The sequence below is a fragment of the Dendropsophus ebraccatus genome, chromosome 2, assembly GCF_027789765.1.
Source record: "Dendropsophus ebraccatus isolate aDenEbr1 chromosome 2, aDenEbr1.pat, whole genome shotgun sequence".
NCBI classification, from domain to species: Eukaryota; Metazoa; Chordata; class Amphibia; order Anura; family Hylidae; genus Dendropsophus; species Dendropsophus ebraccatus.
In genome coordinates, this window is record NC_091455.1 from 170,200,597 (window position 1) to 170,220,397 (window position 19,801).

General features: G+C 38.9%; 1 protein-coding gene across 2 annotated transcripts in view; it reads right to left on the reverse strand.

The window, feature by feature from the left end:
- The window catches only part of PLCL2 (phospholipase C like 2), a 149,969-nt gene that overhangs the window by 57,028 nt on the left and 73,140 nt on the right, over window positions 1-19,801 (reverse strand). For both annotated transcript variants that reach the window (XM_069958703.1, XM_069958702.1), the window contains exon 3: window positions 1,625-4,105. In XM_069958703.1, the coding sequence (XP_069814804.1) occupies window positions 1,625-4,105 (2,481 nt within the window). The remainder of the gene's footprint in view (window positions 1-1,624; window positions 4,106-19,801) is intronic.

Here is a 19,801-nt window from a genome sequence, read left to right on the forward strand (position 1 = left end):
TACTGGTGACTCTTAAATCAGATTTTTGGTGTGAGCAAAAACTGTATAATATATATATATATATATATATATATATATATATACACACACATATATATACACACATATATATACACATATATACATGCACACACAGTACACTGTATATATTTTTATTCTGTAAAATGAACCTAATGAATAATGGTAATATGACAACTACCAACAAAATCTAGCTCATTGTAGTAACAATATGATTGCTTAAAGGGGTTGTCCAGGCAGGGAAAGTTTTTGATTTGTTTCTGGCACAACCACCTAGGCTATTGAACAAACTAGTTCAACTCAACCACTTCAACTTACAACTGAAAACAAGAGTACAGTAGATGTATGTGCCTATTAGATGTGTACAGGGAACGAGGACTGCACATGGTGGTTTGTTGGCACGTTAGTTGTAATGTTTTATGCATCCAGTAAAAATGTGGATCAGGTGGCAACCAGTGTGGTCTCAGTGGGGAAGCCCAAAGGAACAGACATTAAATGAGGCTCCAGCCATTTAATACCTACTCAGTTGGTAGAGTTATAAAGCTTAAGATACAGCTATCATGTATGGTTTGGGAAGAAAATGGGATTAAGTAACTCAAAATGAGTAGGGTCCCAAACTCAACTGTTATCCATAGTTCTAATATAGCAATTACTGATAAAACACAATATTCACAATGTTTCTCAAAACTGCAGAGTGTCTAGGTTGTTGCTATATAACTTTTTTTTGGCTAACTCCGAAGAAGTGCAGTGAAGCATGTGCACAAGTCAGATGGTCTTCTGCATGTCAAAATAAAATAATGTCTCTCCTTTTCAAACAAAGCAAAACTTCAAACCTGTGAATTAAAACAGGATCCTTCAATATTTATTTAAACCACATGTCAGCATTGTGAGACATAAAGAACTGAAATATGTTCCAGCCACTCGTATCCAAACTGCTGAAGAAATTATTAGGCAGAATGTGTCACGGGAGGCGGACAGTCCAGTTATGTCCACCTGCCCATAAAATGGAAAGTTTAGGTTGGGAACAGACTACAAGCACCATTCCAAAGATGTCACCTCCATATTGTTTAACATAATTTATTCAAATAAATTATTCTAACCAGAAGCTCCTGGACCCTGACGCTAAACCTGTAATGGACCCTCTGGCTATCGTGTGTTACTCTGATGTGGCAGAGGCCACCAATTATTGACTGCCACCACTACATTCATTCCCCAGAAGTTATGTCAAAAGAGTTATACTTAATGTATTCTTTCATCTGAAACAACCCCTTTCAAACTACAGCTGTCAAAAGGAGATTTTGCTTTGGGAAGTTTCAGGCAGCCAGATATTTCCCTTGTGACAAATGTCATCTAGATGACACAGATGGCTCAAGGCTGCCATAGTGACAGGTACTCTCACAGGAGGCTTATGGTAAGACCTATTCTTTGGCTTTCATATGCCCTGAGGTTACCTTCATGAGATTCATGGTATAACATATGATCAGTTAAAAAAAAACATAACATCTAAGATAAAGAAAGAATGAAACACTATAAATATACATTTATATAATAATATGTATGTTTAATTTGAGGTAAATTTGGCTCCTACCTTTAACAGTGTTCTTACCTGCATATTTTCTCGTAGGTCTGTGGCTTCTCTTATAGGCTGAATGGCGTTTTTGAAGACTTCATCAATGGACTTTATCAATAATGTCCTCATTGATGCATAATCCCTTGACTTCTTTGCTTTCCTCACTGACAGACCACGTTTATGAGGCTTTCCTCCACCCCTGCGATTTGTAATTGCTACATGGACAAATAAAGAGGCATGAGCCAAAATATCTCCAGTTAAAGATTGTAGCGGAACATGTCTGTATCCAGGTTGTAGACACTCAAATGGGATGGTATACTGCCCAATAAACTCATCTCCAATATAGTCATCGTCAAGCACCACAAAACGAACCATTGTTAATTCTGGAAGATTAATCTGAAATTCAAAACTTTCATCAAATATTGGATTGTCTCCATTCTGATGCACTGTTTTTGTCCTCTGCTCTGCGCAGTCAGCAGGAATCCCATGGATTTCGACATAGACATATGGATCCACAACATCTCCTTTAGCTCCTGACCCTTTTGGTTTTGGAAAGTTTTGCCCACTTATGATTTTAATATGAAGAAGCTGAGGAGAAACTCCAGGCACAGAATCTTTTGTGTTTGCACTAAAAAAAGAGACCTCCTCGCGCATAATGGCAGGACGTAGAACAAATCCACAGTTCCCATTCTGTCGAAACCAGCCAATGTTAAGATCCATCATTAGTCCTGGAGTCTGAAAATTCATAGCAACTATTTGACAACCACATTTCCAATAATCTTGAGGGTTCATGTTGCTGGAGTCTATTCTCATTGGGCTTGGGAATATTCGAGAAAGAAACTTTTTGTTATAATTGACAAAATCACCAGGGCTTTCATTTGCATATTTGCCAGCTACAACTTCATTGAAGGAGCACATCTCCCAATACTTCTGGTTCGTGAAAGATGTCTGGAAATCAGAGAACTGAACAGACTTGCAAAGGCTAACAAGGTCAGAGAGGTCTTTGCAAAGTTGTATTCTCTTCACAGGAACAGGATTTTGCTGCTCTTCTCCTTTCTCTACCCGTTGCGACATCTCTACACCTTCATCTTCATCTGTAACATCACCTTCAAACCCTGAACAATCAGGAGGGAGTTTTTTAGCCTTTATTAATATTTTTCCTTTTAAATCATCAGGGGATGGGAGGTATGAGTCTTCTGATTGTGGAGGAGAAGTATAAAGTTTGTCTCCTAAAATTTTTTTCATGTGTTGAACCATAACTTTCTGCTGCTTGACAGAACAATGGTTTTCTAAACAAAGAATTAATGGGAACTCCGATGCATGGAAGACATATTTGTTAATAATGTCAATCACACTACGAAAGACAATCTGTGTTGTCATTGTGTGGCCAGTGTAAATCACAGGTTCATTATCTGGACCATCCCAGACATCCAATTCAACACTTCTGCACCCCATTTTGAGAGCACGAATATACCCTGTAATATCGGAAGGACCCCTAAACTGATCTTCTATTAAATATGTATTATGGGATGAATTTATATAATAGTGGGATAAAGGCTGTGTCATATCTTGGCATATCTTTTTGTGTTCTGGGTCAAAAATACTACAATCTGGTGACATAAGATAATTTGTAAAGCCATCCAATGACAGACAGCCCTTCTCCTGGCCTTTAGATGGTTCATATTTCTTGATAATGTCCAGGCTGATCTCCTCTGTTACCTTCGCCACACCTTGTTCTGCTTCTAAGAACATCATGAGGTCCTTTGTGTCCAAGTATTCCTTATTGCTCGAGAACTGCACTAGCAAAAAGTAAATCTCTGGCCTAGTGCATAGTTCATGGAAAACTTCGATAAATTCATCTTGGGTAACATCAGTGTGAGTTTTTTCTTTCGATTTTTGTAATTCTTTAAATTTTAATTCAATTTTGCTGGTTTTAAGACCTGGGTTTAATTTTTTTATAAATTGCACCACTTTACAAAGAGGAACCTGTCCCACATTTTCCTCATCTACTTCCCTGAACATTTGAGACAGCCATGACATCCGCATGTTATCCTGGAAACTTTCAATCATATCAAGAGTATGCTTCCCATATGAAATTAAATACCGTAAACCCGTAACCCAAATATTGGCAACATCAGCAGAGTTTGCAACAAGATCTAATGATTCATAGTTATCTCCATATATAATAGAAAAAGCAGAGTCTTCCGAAATCTGGTCATAAATTCCATTGCTACGAAAAATATCAGTATTTTTTCCCGTTCGGACCTCTTTCACAGATCTAATGTCAATTTTTGCTTTTTCAGAATCTTTCTTTGAAGGCTCCCACCTCAAGGATTGCATATCAGCATCCAAAAGAAAGTATCTATGATAGATCCTGGAGTTGGACCGGACTTTTTTCAGTTCTGATCCTTCTACCATTGCATTTATGCAATCACTTGCGCTGCTGATCTTTTTCTCGGCTGGCATACTGCTGAATGATACAGTCTTCTTTCGTTCTCGTTTCTGCTTTGTGCCATCCTAGAAATGAAAGGTACAAAGAAAAATTAGAAAAGAAACAAAAAGAAAAAGAAGACATCACCATTACAATTTGGTGCTATGCTTGATTTACATATCTGCATACTGTAACATATTCGGCTGATCGTTCATTTAGGGCCAGACCTAAAATCATCGTTGCCCCACCGCGCATCGCTATGGTTAAATAACGGTGCGTTGTGGGCGACCAACGATTTGACAAGCAGCAGCATCATACATTACCTGTCCAGGCTTCTTCTCCGCGCTGTCTTCATCCCCGGGTCCCGAGCGCTCTATCTTCAGAATGGCCGGGCAGCTGACGGAGCGCTCAGGTGACCGACCATTCTGAATTTAGAGCGCGCGGGCTGCAAGGGCTGCAAGGACATCGGTAACAATGTCCTTGCAGCCCTCGCTCAACGATCATTGGGCCGTGGAATAGGCCCAGTAAACGAATAGGCCCAGTAAAGATCGCCACTCGTTTACATCGTTGATCGGGCCCTCCTCGGCCCATGGAATAGGACCCAATGGGTGAAAAATTTAGACTGGTGCAAACTGCTCACAGGAACCAATGACAGCTCCTCTTTCCTTTCACCAGAGCTGAGAGCTGAGCTGTGATTGTTCACTGTGGGCAGTTTGCACCAGTCTAAATTTTTCACCCTTTGATAAATCTCCCCCTAAATGTATAGAAGTTAGAATCTTATCCATACAAAATCATGCGGGTCCTAGGACTTGGAGGAAAGACAGATGATTGACTGCTGTGGTGGCTCTGATATGAGAAAACTTCTTAAAATAAGGCTATAGTACAACATTTTTCAGAGCCACTAATATTGTATAAAACAAATCATACCAATTGTAAACGGCATGAGAGTATAGACCACTGCAAATGACGCTTTCAGGCATATGTGTGTTGTAGCTGAGGTGGCTTTTTCTAAAACATTTTTACCACAAATGTTAGTTTTAAAGGGGCACTCCTGCCATGTAAAACTTTTTAATCAGCCTGCTCAGGCAATCACAGGCCGCCTCACGGACCTGTCTCAGTCAGTGAGTAGCTGACTGGGTTTTCACTTCGACCCAGTGTTGGTCAAAGCATTCATTGGAGGGCTCAGAGACACCACAGAATGACACCAGGGTAGTGTGGTAAGATAAGAATAGGCTCTTTATTATTTTCTATAGAAGGGCAGCAATATATAAAATATTTATATACACCCCTTTAAGTGTGATTTGAGTCACTTCATAGACCCATGAAGTTCTTCTGCTTTTAACTCAAACTTCCAGCAAGTCCATGACCTTTGGGGACTCATAAAGGCCAGATACAATGAGCTGGATGTGCTGCCTCTATCAGCCAAGTACTTGCAACATTACACAAGTGAGAGATGCTGAATACTTTGATGCTACTTTTAGACCTCAATTTGGCACATTCATTAGAAACTAGAGACACCTATAAGCCATCGATGCTTTACATGGCAATGTCATCGGGAGACATGTTAAGAAAATAGCATACTGTAGCTTCTTCCAAATTATTTCATTATGACAGGTCCCTGATACACGAATGTGGCTTCCAAAATGTGTGCCACAGAAATATACTCTGCAAAGTTCTAAGAAGGAAAACCTTTGCTAGAGAGACACACTTCTTATTGGGTAGTCTCTGTAACAGACTGATTCATTGCTTTTCTCTCGGTTATACAGCCTGCTATACTCAAATGGAAGTTCGCCAAGAGGGTTTCAAATTTTGAGGGATAGAACCATAGGGTATATTATGGAAATTCACTTAACATTTCACTATACAACGATCAAGCTTCATTTACACAAAATCTCTGTCAAACTACAAAAAGAAACACATAAATAAATAAACAGAATGAATGAAACGAGCCTCTCTGAGCTATTAGAATTTAAAGCATCGGTCCGGCCATTTCTTTCTATGTCTGAAGGTACTCCGGTTTGGCTACAAGAAATGGAAAATGTCGGTACATCCTAATGGCGTCTAGTCTCCAGATGAGATGAGTGCGACTCGAGCAAGCTTGAGTCCAATCGTTCAGCATTTGAATACCGGTGGATGAGGTTGAATGAAGCCCTAGGGAATCCAGGAAAGCATAGAAACAGCCATAGTTGGGCTTATCTCTAGTTTCCACTGCTCACCACTTCACTGTTGTTGAGACATGACCTGGAAGAGCCTGCTCAGTCAATAGCTGGCCCACCCAAGCCAATGACTGAAATAGAGACCAGGAAGTGCTGAGAAGAAGCAGGTGCAGGCAGGGGCGGATTAACTTTACCATAGGCCCAGGGCTGTTCACCTAGCCTAGGCCCCCCCACCCCACTGTAACTATGGCAGCACTAGCCTGGCGTTCATAGTACAGGACAGATAATGTCATGATGTCCTGATTTGTGCAAAATTGCCATTAAAAAACTGTGATTTTTGCAAATCATGGTGGAAGTGTAGCCAGGAGACAGTACTCCACTGAAAGTATAAGTCTTTTTGGGTGGTCGTGGGCTTAAAAATGTCCCTGCAGTGCAAACACTTCTCTGATTTATGTAGAGGTTCACTGCCTCCAAATAAATCCCGTGCGCACCAGTGTGTGCACCGAGGAAACCTAGGTTTCCTTATCATTTTTCACGCCAAAATTTAGTGGACCCAGAGTCCGCACCCCCTACCCACCCCCTCCACACCCCCTACCCGCCCCCCTGGCGAAGCTTGCGGAAAATGGTCAGATATGAAAATTTATTTGCAAAACGGTCATTTGCAAATAAATTTATTCGCATCTGGCCATTTTCCGCCAAAAAGTCTTTTTCTGGTGAAACATTCCCTTTAAGCCTGAGATAGCCTAGTAGTAGAAGCCTTTGTTTACCAGAAACCTTGTCTTAATTACAGGTAATGTACGTTAAGACCCTCTGCATGTGATTAGGATCAGGCACTCTCCGTAGTCATCCTAGATGCTTGTCATGTTTTAAATTGCAAATCTACTCAGCAATTGCAAATCCAATATTTACAATAACATTCTTCTTCTAAGCCAGATGGCGGGATTCTCATATTCTCCCGCTATGTAACGTAACACACATGAACTAAAGGCACCGAGATTAGCTCACAACGTTACTGCCTGATGTGAGGGAGAAAAACAACCAACCCTTCTGAAGTGATATGGTCCCAACTTCAAATTCAGTCAATGTGTGACACTACACATGTGAAACAGTATGCCTGCTAGCCATAACATGGGCTAAGCATATGGCTTGCATTTGTTTACTCATTCCAGGATTAACCCTTTATTGGAAGGGAACCTGCACAAAATGAGATAACTGAGGGTAATAATTGAAATGGTCTTGTTTAAAGGATACCTAATATAGCTAACTAACTCTGTACCTATTACTTCCTCCATCTATACAAAAAGATATGGTAAAGAAAACTATGGATGGCAGGTCACCATTGTGGCTGCCATGGTCAAGCAGAGTAAAGACCGTCGGGGACCACAGTCCCATAATGGTGGGATTGGTTAAAGTGAGCCAATTAGCATGATTGTGCTGATATGGTTCCCTGCAGGTAAATATAGATTTACTATGCAGCTCACAGAATAGAGTAGCTTTATAAAAGGTGAAAAAAGCAGTAGTTTTATTAGGCCACACAAGGCCGGTAGAGGGGCGGCAACTAGTCATCTGGGCGGAGGGCTGTCGTGGCTAGTCACAGCTCTCTGCCGGTCAGTACGCAGTGTATGAATGATTGACAGGCAGAGAGACCCTTTAATGGTCTCTCAGCCTGTCAATCATCCCTGCAGAGCGCGCCAACAGGCAGAGGGCTGTGACTAGTAACAGACAGCTCTCCACCCTAATGACTAGTTGCCGCCCCTCTCCCGGCCTCATGTGGCATAATAAAACTTTTTTTTTCCTGGTATAATCAGCGAGCTGCACAGTAGATCTATGCTGTGCTGCAGGAAACCATATCAGCACATTCATGCTGCCTGGTTCCCTTTAAGGTAGCAGCTTGTTATAATTACTTTTGTGCATTTTATACAAGACAAGACTTTCTCAAAATGTTCAAAAACCTCTTCAATAGTTTAACAGACATCTATTGTAACACTTAGGGTGCAAACACACACACCGTATATGCAGCAGATACGCAGCAGATCTGATGCTGTCTTCAGTTATTTAGATCTAATCTGCTGCGTATAGCAGCAGTAAATACGCTGCATATACGGTGTGTGTGTTTGTACCCTTAAAGCATTACTGTCATTTGTAGTAACGTGTGACATGTCTCTCCCTGACTTTCAATCAAATCTAACTTATTCGCTGCATAGACTGTGATGAAGCATACAAGTCAAATTTGACTGACGGCCAGGGAGGGAGAAGAGTGCTGCTGCCCCCCATCTGTATCTCGAATCTGACAACATCCGTCCACAAGTTGTAAGTGGTACTGCAGTTTATATCAATTTGAGCGTATGGGGCTAAACTTAAATACTACATGCAAATGGTTGTTGCACTGTTTTTTCATCAGTTATGTTTTTTATTATTTTTTTTATATCCCTTTAAGGGTGTCTTCACTCGTACAGACTTGCAGCTTATTTCACGCTGCAGGTTTATTGCTATGAAATCCGCTGCGATAACAATTACTAAGTAACTTGATGGCAATGTATTCCCACAGCAGCGTATTATGTGTGTTTATTTGTAACATGCGGATTTTCTGCCGAAAATAAGCTGCGAATCGGTACGCGTGAAGGCCCCCCAAGTATGATTTTTGGTCAAAAAAGGAAAAAATACACTAAAAAGGAAAAAGACTAAACAGTATATAAAATCATGATGTGAACCTATTCTGCTTACTAGTTCTATTCTCCCATTCAGGTAAGAAGAACTGAAACTATTGTAATTGTAACTAAGTGGTCTTTTTTTTCTGCCAACGATCTTCTATGTTTCTATGTAACTCGTGTGATTCAGTAACTTAGCACCAAAGAGGTGCATTTAATTCCTGATAATCTGCCAAATCCTTTTAGAACATTCAACCACCGACCTTGACCAAAAGCAGAATGAGAATTGTCTGATACCTATAAAGATAAATCTGCAAGGGACGCACAGAGACCAATTTGTTCTTGACAAAAGGAGGGGAATAAAGCCCACTATGAGATACTGAGAACAATTAAGAGAGAGTCTATGATCCACAGAGAGCCTTGTTCATTATTCTAGACCCAAGCGAGGGAAACCTTGTTTTGCTGCATGAGCTTTTAACCCAACCATACTGGTTACTGACACAGAAAGGTAGGAGCACTAGTATATATGTATATCTATGCATGCCCCTAAAACACCTACCTTTTCATCCCCGTTTGTGGGATTGGAACTCTTGGAGTGTTGGAAGCATGTGCATGTATAGCAAAAAATTGTACCTAAAATTCAAGCCTTTGTGACCAGTTCTTTTTTTGCTGGCCATGTATTTTTCAACTAGGTCCATAAAGCTGACCTCCATGTATTTTGGCACAAGTAACTACTAAACCTGACCACTAGAAATGAGAGTAACTCATAGTAACATAGTAAATAAGGTTGAAAAAAGACGAGAGTCCATCAAGTTCAACTACAGTATAACCCTACTCTGTTGATCCAGAGGAAGGCAAAATCCCTTATAAGGCAGACGCCAGTTGCTCTATCACAGGGAGAAAAATTCCATCCCAACTCCAAAGTGGCAATCAAAATAAATCCCAGGATCAATGTTTTATCACATGAAATCTAGTGCATGAAATCTAGTTCCCATAATCACTGCTCTTACAGTAACATTTACATTCATCCACATTAGTATTAATTTGCCATTTCTCTGCCCAAGCCTCCAGCTTCCCCCAAATATCCCTCTAATATTATATTATCCTCCTCTGTGGTGATTTCTTTACCCAGTTTAATATCATCTGCAAATATGAAAATTCGACTCAATGCCGACCCCTGCGGTACCCCACTTGTAACTGTGACCCAATCTGAGCATGTTCCATCAACGACTGAGCATGCTCGAGTCCAATCATTTAACATTTGAATAAAGGTGGCTGGAGAAGTTGGATGCAGCCTTAGGGGGTCCTGGAAAATATGGATACAGCCATAAGCCGTAGGCTGAATCCATGTTTTCCAGGACTCCCTTGGTCTGCATCCAACATTTTCAGCCACCAGTATTCAAAAGGCAAAATGTTATCCCTCATTTCGCTTACTCTCCATAACAAGCACTGACCAGCAAACAAGAGTATCGTATTCCAAGCTAATTTATCTCCCTTATTGACAGGGGATGAAGGGTCAGCCAGAGTTATTCTAACTTCATTACCAGGATTATTACCATAATGTCAGACTCAGTTCTCATTAGATTACTTTCCAATATGTTTTTTTTTTTTTTTAAATCATACAATACTTGATGTATATGAAAAAAGTCTGAACTTTAGAATTTGGACTTTGATCTGACTCAATTAGGCATAAATAGTTTTTGGTGTATTACTTACGGACAAAGCAAAGTGAACTAGTATTCACATACTGGATAGTGGGCTTCCCTCTGCAAGTGACGGCAATGTCGAACATGGATCCTCAATGGAAGGAATAAGCTATAATTTATTCTCAACTAATCTATAGACATTGACGCTTCTTTGCTATTTATAGCTGAAATTATGTGACTTGCATAACAGAGGCCAGTGCAGAAGAGCAGGTCCCCTATGGATATTATGCAAAGCAAGCACAAAAATAATAATAATAATAATAATAATAATAATAATAATAATAATAATAGACACATAGTAACAAACTTTTGTATCAAATTGCATCTATTTAAGTGAAATGTAGTGCCAACACCCAAAGTAAAAAGGTCTACAGCTTCAGGTTGAATCCTCTTGAAAAATTCCCAGGTTTTATATGAAGAGTAATTATGGATAATAAGCCAATAAACCGAATAAGAGGCTTTCACGGAAGAACAAGAGCGCTAGTTTAACTATTCTTTAACCTTAGCCAATAAATATGTTGTATTACAATACTTCTTTACTCATAGAAAAACATTTTGTAAATGCAAATGATTGAATAGTTTGCATATGAAGGCAAATTTGACAATAGAAACGTACGACATTTACCTGGAAACAATAGGAGCATCATTTACAATTGAAAGTCTCATGTTTTAAGACCATAAATGTCAAATTCACATTCAATGTGATGTCTGGTTCTAAAATCTATTGGAAATACATTGAGTAGCGATGAGCACAACTTGAGCATACTCTGGGCCAAACCCGAACTTTCAGCATTTGATTATGGGTGGCTGCAGCCCTAAGGCTACCTGTAAAACATTGATAAACCCATAGGCTCCATCCATGTTTTCCAGGAATCCCTAGGGCTGCATCTGACTTTTTCAGTCGCTGCTAATCAAATGTCCCACGCTCAGGTTCGGACAGACCTGAACATGCTCTAGTTGCACTCATCTCTATCATTGAGTTAATAGACAGGGACAGTCCCACATTGGGGATCTCTATCAGAGTCCATTGATTTTACCGGCCCCATAATGGTGCTGGCAGGTTTTCCTGCAGATTACATCTGATTACTGGAAGTTTAATAGGGAACTTTAAAGTATTGTGAATTCATCATTTTTATTACATTTTTAATTCATGAATTCCTTTATAATATTGTATTGTACAATATATTCAAAAATATTATGTGAATAATTAAATGAATACATTCTGGGGACCACTTTAAGTGTATAACCCTTTAGTATAGTATTCCAGCAACTAAAGTGAGATGCTGTAGGGGCACATTTTACTTCCCCTAAATGCATTTTCAATGCTTTTTGAGTGTTGGATTTATATTTGCCCTGTGCCTGGCAAGTCTTGTTCCTAGGCTAGCACAATTATTTCCTTCTTATTATCATCAACTGGGTCTAAATGAAGACATATACCAGACATTCCAACTAATGAAAATTAAATATGTTTCATGGGCAATGGGTCTGGACCCACTATGCTACCCGGTCTAGCATATATCATGGTAAATCTGGTGTGGGAGGAGCCCAAGTCTCCTTCCTGCCTTGCCCGCGCCCGCCCTGCCTCACCTGCCCATCAAGTGAGCAGAGGATACGGCATGCATACAGCAGGGAAAAAGGGGAAAATTGCTACTTCCCCCTAGCGTATGCCACTGGCTGCAGCCCAAAAAAAAACAAAAACCTTAAAGAGTCACTGTCATTACAAATATCTTTTCACATGTCAGTATGTCAAAAAATATTGATCGCAGCGGGTCTTCTGCGATCAGAATATACAGCCACAGAGAAAGCATAGCAGCCATGACATCCACTCTCCTGCCGCTCGCTTATTTTGACAATGTAGCCTCAGACTTACTGTACATTGTCAGAAATAATCTGATCACAGGGGGTCCCAGCAGTGAAACCCACTGCAATCAATAACTTTTGACATGCCTGATGACATGTCCAGCAACTCTTTATTGAGACTATGACATTACTTTTTAACACTTTTTTATTACTGATTAATTATACTGAACTCAATGGGGAAGATTTATCAAACATGGTGTAAAGTGAAAGTGGCTCAGTTGCCCCTAGCAACCAATCAGATTCCACCTTTTATTCCTCACAGACTCTTTGGAAAATGAAAGGTGGAATCTGATTGGTTGCTAGGGGCAATTGAGCCAGTTTCACTTTACACCATGTTTGATAAATCTCCCCCAATATGTTTCCAGTGCTATTCATATTGAGTCATTACGTATTTCTTTACCTAACATAAATTAAGGCGGAAAGTGTACAAAACTAATTTTGCTCCATCTTTGGAAGCGCTAACCCCGCAGCACATCATGTCCTTTGCCTGTAACCGAAATTTAAACTCTTCCAAAGTGTTTCCTGTGGTTTTTATGTTGAAAGCGAAACACTTGACACGGTCAATTGTAGATTACATGCGGCATGGCAAAATTAGTATTATGTAATACAGTGAGCGATTACAACAGTAACTGAACATTGGAAATATAACAAACTATATAACAGCCATTTATAAATCTCTCATTTACAGTAGGAATACAAAGAGCGACACTACAATAATCTCTTTGGCGAAGGCTATGCAGCACTTGTCGACACTCATTCATGGTTTCCTTTATGTAGTTCTTTTTTTTTTTTTTTAAACGATATTTTATTAGTGGCTTATGTAATATTTGAACATACATATTGAAAATTCATTACATATTCAAAAAGAAAGTCGCTCACAGGCAACAAAGGATTGTATGTTTACAATATCATACAGATACAATGAGCCTTTGTAATAACCTTAAAAGACATATTATCATATACAATACAACGTAGTCTTACCAAAAACATAAGTAGAAAAACAGTAATTTATAATATCACCTTAAAACATGGTATAGATGTCAGATATTCAAATATGCTACCAATAGAATGGAGAGAATTGTCTTTAACAGAGAAAGGGAAAAGCTTAAGATATTTGGAGTGCTCCCAGAGTTCCCTTTTGGGCGGCCATGCAATACCAGTCAGTGTCCTTAAATTGATTAATGACAGAGTCTTTCTCTTCTATAGTAAAATCATGAATTAGAAATTGTGTCCATTTGGACATGTTTTTGTTGATTTTTCTTTGGTGCGCAATACATCCAAAAGTTCCCAATGAAAGATCTCCTTCAGAGCGGAGATTACCTCAGAAATGTCTGGTAGAGTATCCAGTATCTTTATTAGTTTCCCTGAAATGTTTATTGAGTTAAATGAATTCCTTTAGAAGTAAGTAATTTAGGAGAGGGAGTAGTAGAGTCTATATCAATAAAATGAAAAAGATAACTAAGAGGGAGAAGTGGTATGGCACTCGTGTGCAGGCCCAGGCACAGTGAAACAAGTCTGCTTTAGGAAGTGAACATTTGGGCAACTGTTTATGTGAGAAGTGTGGGAGTTGGAAAAAAGAATATTAAAGGCATATATAGCCTTGTGTATAAAGCGGAGATGTATTTCACGTAGAACCACATTGGGAGTGGCAGAATGCACTAGTTGAGATCCTCTCAATATTTGTTTGGTCAGATCCTCTGAAAAAATTACGGAGGACCATTTTTTGAAAAAAATTTGTCTAGATAAATTCTTTTGAGAGCGTGATCTAAGTTCTCCATATGTATGTGATAAAGAATTATGAACCGGTGGTGTTGGGAATAGATTATCAAATTCTATATCACTTTCTGCTTCTGCTATGTCCCGTACTCTGGAAGTAAGAAATTCAATTATAGAATCGTATTGAGGTAAATGAAATGAAGACAATTTAAATCGTGTTCTGACGATATGCCATGATAAGAAAGTGCTGGAATTAGTATCCAGCAGATCCCCAACAGAAGAAACATGTGCACTCTGCCACTCTGAGTAATCTAATTTGTCAGGTGGGTAAGGTGGGTCAGGTGGGTAAAGTGGTGAATGCCACAGAAGAAATCTTTTCGATAGGCAAAAGGGTAAACCATATAATTTTCGTATCGCCTTCCATGTGGCAATGGTGTCTTTAAAGATAACAATTCTCTTAATTTCTGGGGGGAGTTATGGTAATTTAGCATGTAGCAGGGTGGGTAAAGGCCAAGGTGCTGCTAAAGCTTTCTCAATTAAGATATTGGAGAAATATGACGTGTCCATAATCCAATCTTTAGCATGGCGAAAGAGAGCGGCTAAATTATATAATCTAATATCTGGGCATTGAGCGCCACCTTTAGAAGTAGGGAGACAGAGAGTGGAATAGGCAATACGAGGTCTCTTTGATTGCCAAATAAATTTAGTGAAATATGATTTGAGTAGGGAAACGTCAGAATGTTTGAGTAAAAGGGGTATTGTTTGCATTGGATATAACAACTTTCCAAAACACATCATTTTGATTAAGTGGGTACGTCCTAGAATTGACAATGGTAGAGATTCCCATCTCTGGAGATCTTGTTTTATTCTCTTAATTATAGGGCGATAGTTCAGGGAATATAGTGAGGAGGGAGTTCTGCCAATCTGGATTCCAAGATAAGTAATATAGGATTTAGCGATGGAGACCCCCGCAGGACCCGAAGTAGACCTCTTATGTGGAGTTAGGTAAAGAAGTTGACTTTTATGTATATTGATTCTATACCCAGAGAAGGAACCAAAAAACTTTAAGGCATTTTATACTGCCGGAACATGTAGATCTGGGTTATCTAAATATATTAAAGTATCATCAGCAAAGCCTGTAACTTTGATGATTTTGGAACCAGCCCGTATGCCTGAGAAAAAGTCAGAAGAAATAAGATATCTAGCAAGAGGCTCCATCGCCAAATTGAACAATAGAGGGGATAGGGGGCAACCCTGTCTGGTACCTTTTTGTAAGGGAAAGCTATCTGAAAGGAAACCCGGGGTATGAATTCTAGCTTTCGGAGATGTGTATATTGTGGAAATAAAATCTTTGAATTGACCTGTGATAACAAATTTTGTTAAGGTCATGTCCAGCCACTCCCAGCTGATATTATCAAAAGCCTTTTCGGCGTCAATTGCCAACAGACGTGGAGAGTGGCTGGAACGACCCCCAGATTGGACACCAGACTGGGCCGCTAGTACCGTTCTTATATTAGTGACACCAGAACGTCCTTTTATAAAGCCAACTTGATGGCTGCCTATTAGTGATGGTAGGATGTCTGCCAATCTATTGGTCATAATCTTTGCCAACAATTTTAGGTCTACATTTATTAAAGAGATTGGCCTGTACGAATTAGGAGATGTCGGATCCTTCCCCTGTTTATGTAGTATTTTGATATATGCAGTATCTCCCGAGGGGAGCATGTGATGGTCAGTCAGAATAGTTTGGAAAGTAGAAAGAAGAGTGGGGGAGATGACAGAAGACATAGATTTATAAAATTCCGCACTATAGCCATCAGGGCCTGGAGCTTTGTTATTTTTGAGTGTAGAGCTAGTGGCAGTAATTTCCTCCAATGTGACTGGGGCATTGAGAGAATCAAGAGAAGGTGTATCAAGAGAAGGTAGAGTTAATGACTCTAGAAAGTTCTTACCAGCAGCTAGATCAAGCCTATCTTTGGAATATAGTGAGCGGTAAAATTGTTGTAAAAGTTGTGATATGACTTTAGGATCTTTTTGTATATTACCCGCTGTATCTTTGAGAGCAGGGATATGTGTAGTAGGTCTACGTCCTTTAGCAAGGTTAGCTAACATTTTCCCTGATTTATTACCATAGCGGAATAAACGGGATATGTATTGATCTCTATATATAGCATTGAGTTTTTCCTGTGCAATTTCGAAAGCTTGTCTAGCTGCTGTCCATTTAGATTTATTGTCACCTGTAGGGGAAGACAGGAAAAGAGTGTATGTAGAGCACAGATCTTGGGAAAGTTGAATATAGTTTTTACGTGCTTCACGTTTCTGGGCAGCCACATAAGAAATTTTTTGGCCCCTTAGAACTGCTTTTGCAGTCTCCCAGAAAAGTATTGGGGATTGTGTATGTTCAGCATTGTTAGAATAAAAGTCTGACTACCATTTTTTTAATAGTTTGATAAATGATTCATCATTAGCTAAATGAGAAGGAAATCTCCAAATAATATCGGATCCCTTCTGAAAAATATCTCTTAATTGTAAACTAACAGGGGAGTGATCCGAAATTACTATATCATGAATTTCAGAGTCTTCTACTCTGCCAAGAGAGTCCAGTGACACTAAACAGTAGTCTATTCTTGACCAGGCAGTTTGGGAGTGAGAGTAAAAAGAGTATTCTCTACCATCTGGGTGTAGATGACGCCAAGAATCAGATCGGGAGGTAGAATTAAGGAAGTTGGATAAAATATTATCTGATGAAGTATATACAGTAGGGGTCTTAGTTCTTTTTCTATCTTCAGTTGTATTAAGAACAGTATTTAGGTCTCCACCAACTATTTTAAGATTATTATCATCTTGCAGAATGAGGTTTTCCAATTTAAAAAAAAAATCAGGTCTCTGAGTGTTGGGACCATAAACGTTATATATGCTATATTTGCCTGCTGGAGTGTCAATAAGAAGATGACATATCCTGCCTTCATCATCTTGATATTGAGATAATACCGTACAGGCTAAATTTTTATGTGTAAGAATAACTACCCCACCTTTACGGTTAATAGCTGGTAAACCATAAACAGCACCCACCCAAAAACGTTTGAGTCTGAAATAATCCAATTCAGTTAAATGTGTTTCTTGCAATAATACTATATCGGCCCTAAGTCTCTTAAGGTGTTTCAGTATAGAAGTCCTCTTAGATGGGGAACGTAGTCCCTTAACATTCCAAATATTAATAGAAGAGGAGGTGTTAAGAAGAGACCCTGGAAGCACAGTAACATAGTGGGTAACTCTTTCAGGCAGAAAAAGAGGATAGCATGTAGCATTTTCAGACAAACTAAAGGTGATATACCTAAGAATAAAACAGTTAACAATATAAAACTAAGCGAATAAAGTGAGATGTGGACTTCACTTTTTTCGTATTGTCCAATGTTCGGAGCATTCGCAAACTCCGCATTATGGAGAAGAAATAAAGAGACAGAAATAACTGGTGGAGAGGTCACATCAACCTCTGCTCCACTTAATGAGTATATATTAAAATTAAAGACATACACATCCCTACCCTCCTGAGAAATGTGTGAGTTGTCACAGGGAAGCAAATAAATAAAATAAAATAAAATAAAAGGAAGAGCCAGTATATAATGATTAGTACTTAAAGAAGTTGTACTTAAACCTAAAACCATACAAGGTGGAATTATACATATACATGCATATACATGCACACACACATATACATATATATACATACATAAATACATACTTACACACAGACACACACACACCACCAAATGCATTACTACCTAGACTAAAGAAAATAATAATGTAGTAACAAGGTGTCCTTAATATAGTATTTAGTCAACATATATAGGGCTAAATAGAGAAAAAATACTCAGTTTTAATGAGCAGCATAGCGTCCAACAGAATTGAGATGGCGTTCATAATCATTCCATTTTTTCTACCGTGTCAGTAGGACCATCCAAACGTCGTCTCTTTTGCTTGTCTTGAATAGGTGGAGTGAGACCCTTTACATCTTAAGGCTGCGTACACTAAGTATACACTATACACTAAGTATATTTCAGTCAGTATATTTCAGTCAGTACCCAACAAAAAACGCCTCAATTATTAAACACAAAAAGTTAATACCAAACAACAGTTGTATACCACAAGATAAATACTTTATTAATTCATAAGTCCCAAAATAATCCCGATAAAATCAACAAGAACACAATAGACAATTTAAAAACAACGGGTGCAGGGGATCATAACAAAATCCTAAACCAAATATATTATATCCAAACCGGGGGAAACAACCAAATGATAAATACATGGGGTTTCAAGAGAGAGATTCAATTCATATATCATAAAGTGCAACGTGCCTATTTGTAAACAAATGGTCTTGAGTCTAAATACCAGGAATAAATCAAGTGGCTAAATTGCCCAAAAAAAGATTTTTGAAATATACAATCAGACCATATCACCTATAAGAAACACCGTCCCCCGTATTGCATCCCCTGCACCTCACCCTCCAACGCGTTTCGTAAACCTTTCTCAAGGAGTGTGAGATGTATGAGGCTGGGCAAGTTTAAATACCTAGTGTAAGTATCCTAGACCAATAGCATACCGTGATTTTAATTACCGGGCGCTCCGACGCCATGCCGCCCCCAACATCCGGGATCGCGCCAGTCATCAGTCCGCATCAACGAGGGCGCCGGAAGTGCGCCATCGAGGATCGGACGTCAGACCGGAGGCGACCACAGATGCAGGGGCGCATGCGCGTCGGAGCGCTCAATCCCGGTGGTCATCTTGGATAAGGGAATACGCTAGTTTTTGCCCAAAGTGTCAAAAAGCATAGATGTTATTATTAACCTTAGTAATGATAAATTCATTACACTGCAATTAATAAATAAATAAAAACCTTGTTATACATGTACAAATATATTATTATATATTACCTAACTATTACTATTATGAGTGATTAAGCATGTTGAATAAAGTGCATGTGCATATGGTGATTAAAATCTTATTTAAGAAAAAAATTAAATAAAAAAAAAAAAAATGAAAAAAGAAAAAAAGAAGATTGATGTGCTAATAGTGTAAAGGTATGTATGTACAGTGTAATAAATTTGTTGGTGAAAGTCATGGGTGAACAATACCAAAAAAATAGGAAAAATATAATATAATATACGATTTGCTCTTCTTTATCCTGCCATACTGAAAGTTTTCAAATCGGATGGTTCAGCCTCTCTTTACAGTTCTCCTGAGGAAGCCATTTCTTCCCTTAAGGCTGCGTTCACACTACGTATATTTCAGTCAGTATATGTATATTTCAGTCAGTATATTTCAGTCAGTATTGCAACCAAAACCAGGAGTGGATTAAAAACACAGAAAGGCTCTGTTCACACAATGTTGAAATTGAGTGGATGGCCGCCATATAACAGTAAATAACTGCCATTATTTCAATATAACAGCCGTTGTTCTAAACTAACAGCAAATATTTGCCATTAAATGGCGGCCATCCACTCAATTTCAACATTGTGTGAACAGATCCTTTCTGTGTTTTTAATTCACTCCTGGTTTTGGTTGCAATATGAGGACCACAATACTGACTGAAATATACTGACTGAAATATACATATACTGACTGAAATATACGTAGTGTGAACGCAGCCTTAAGGGAAGAAATGGCTTCCTCAGGAGAAATGTAAAGAGAGGCTG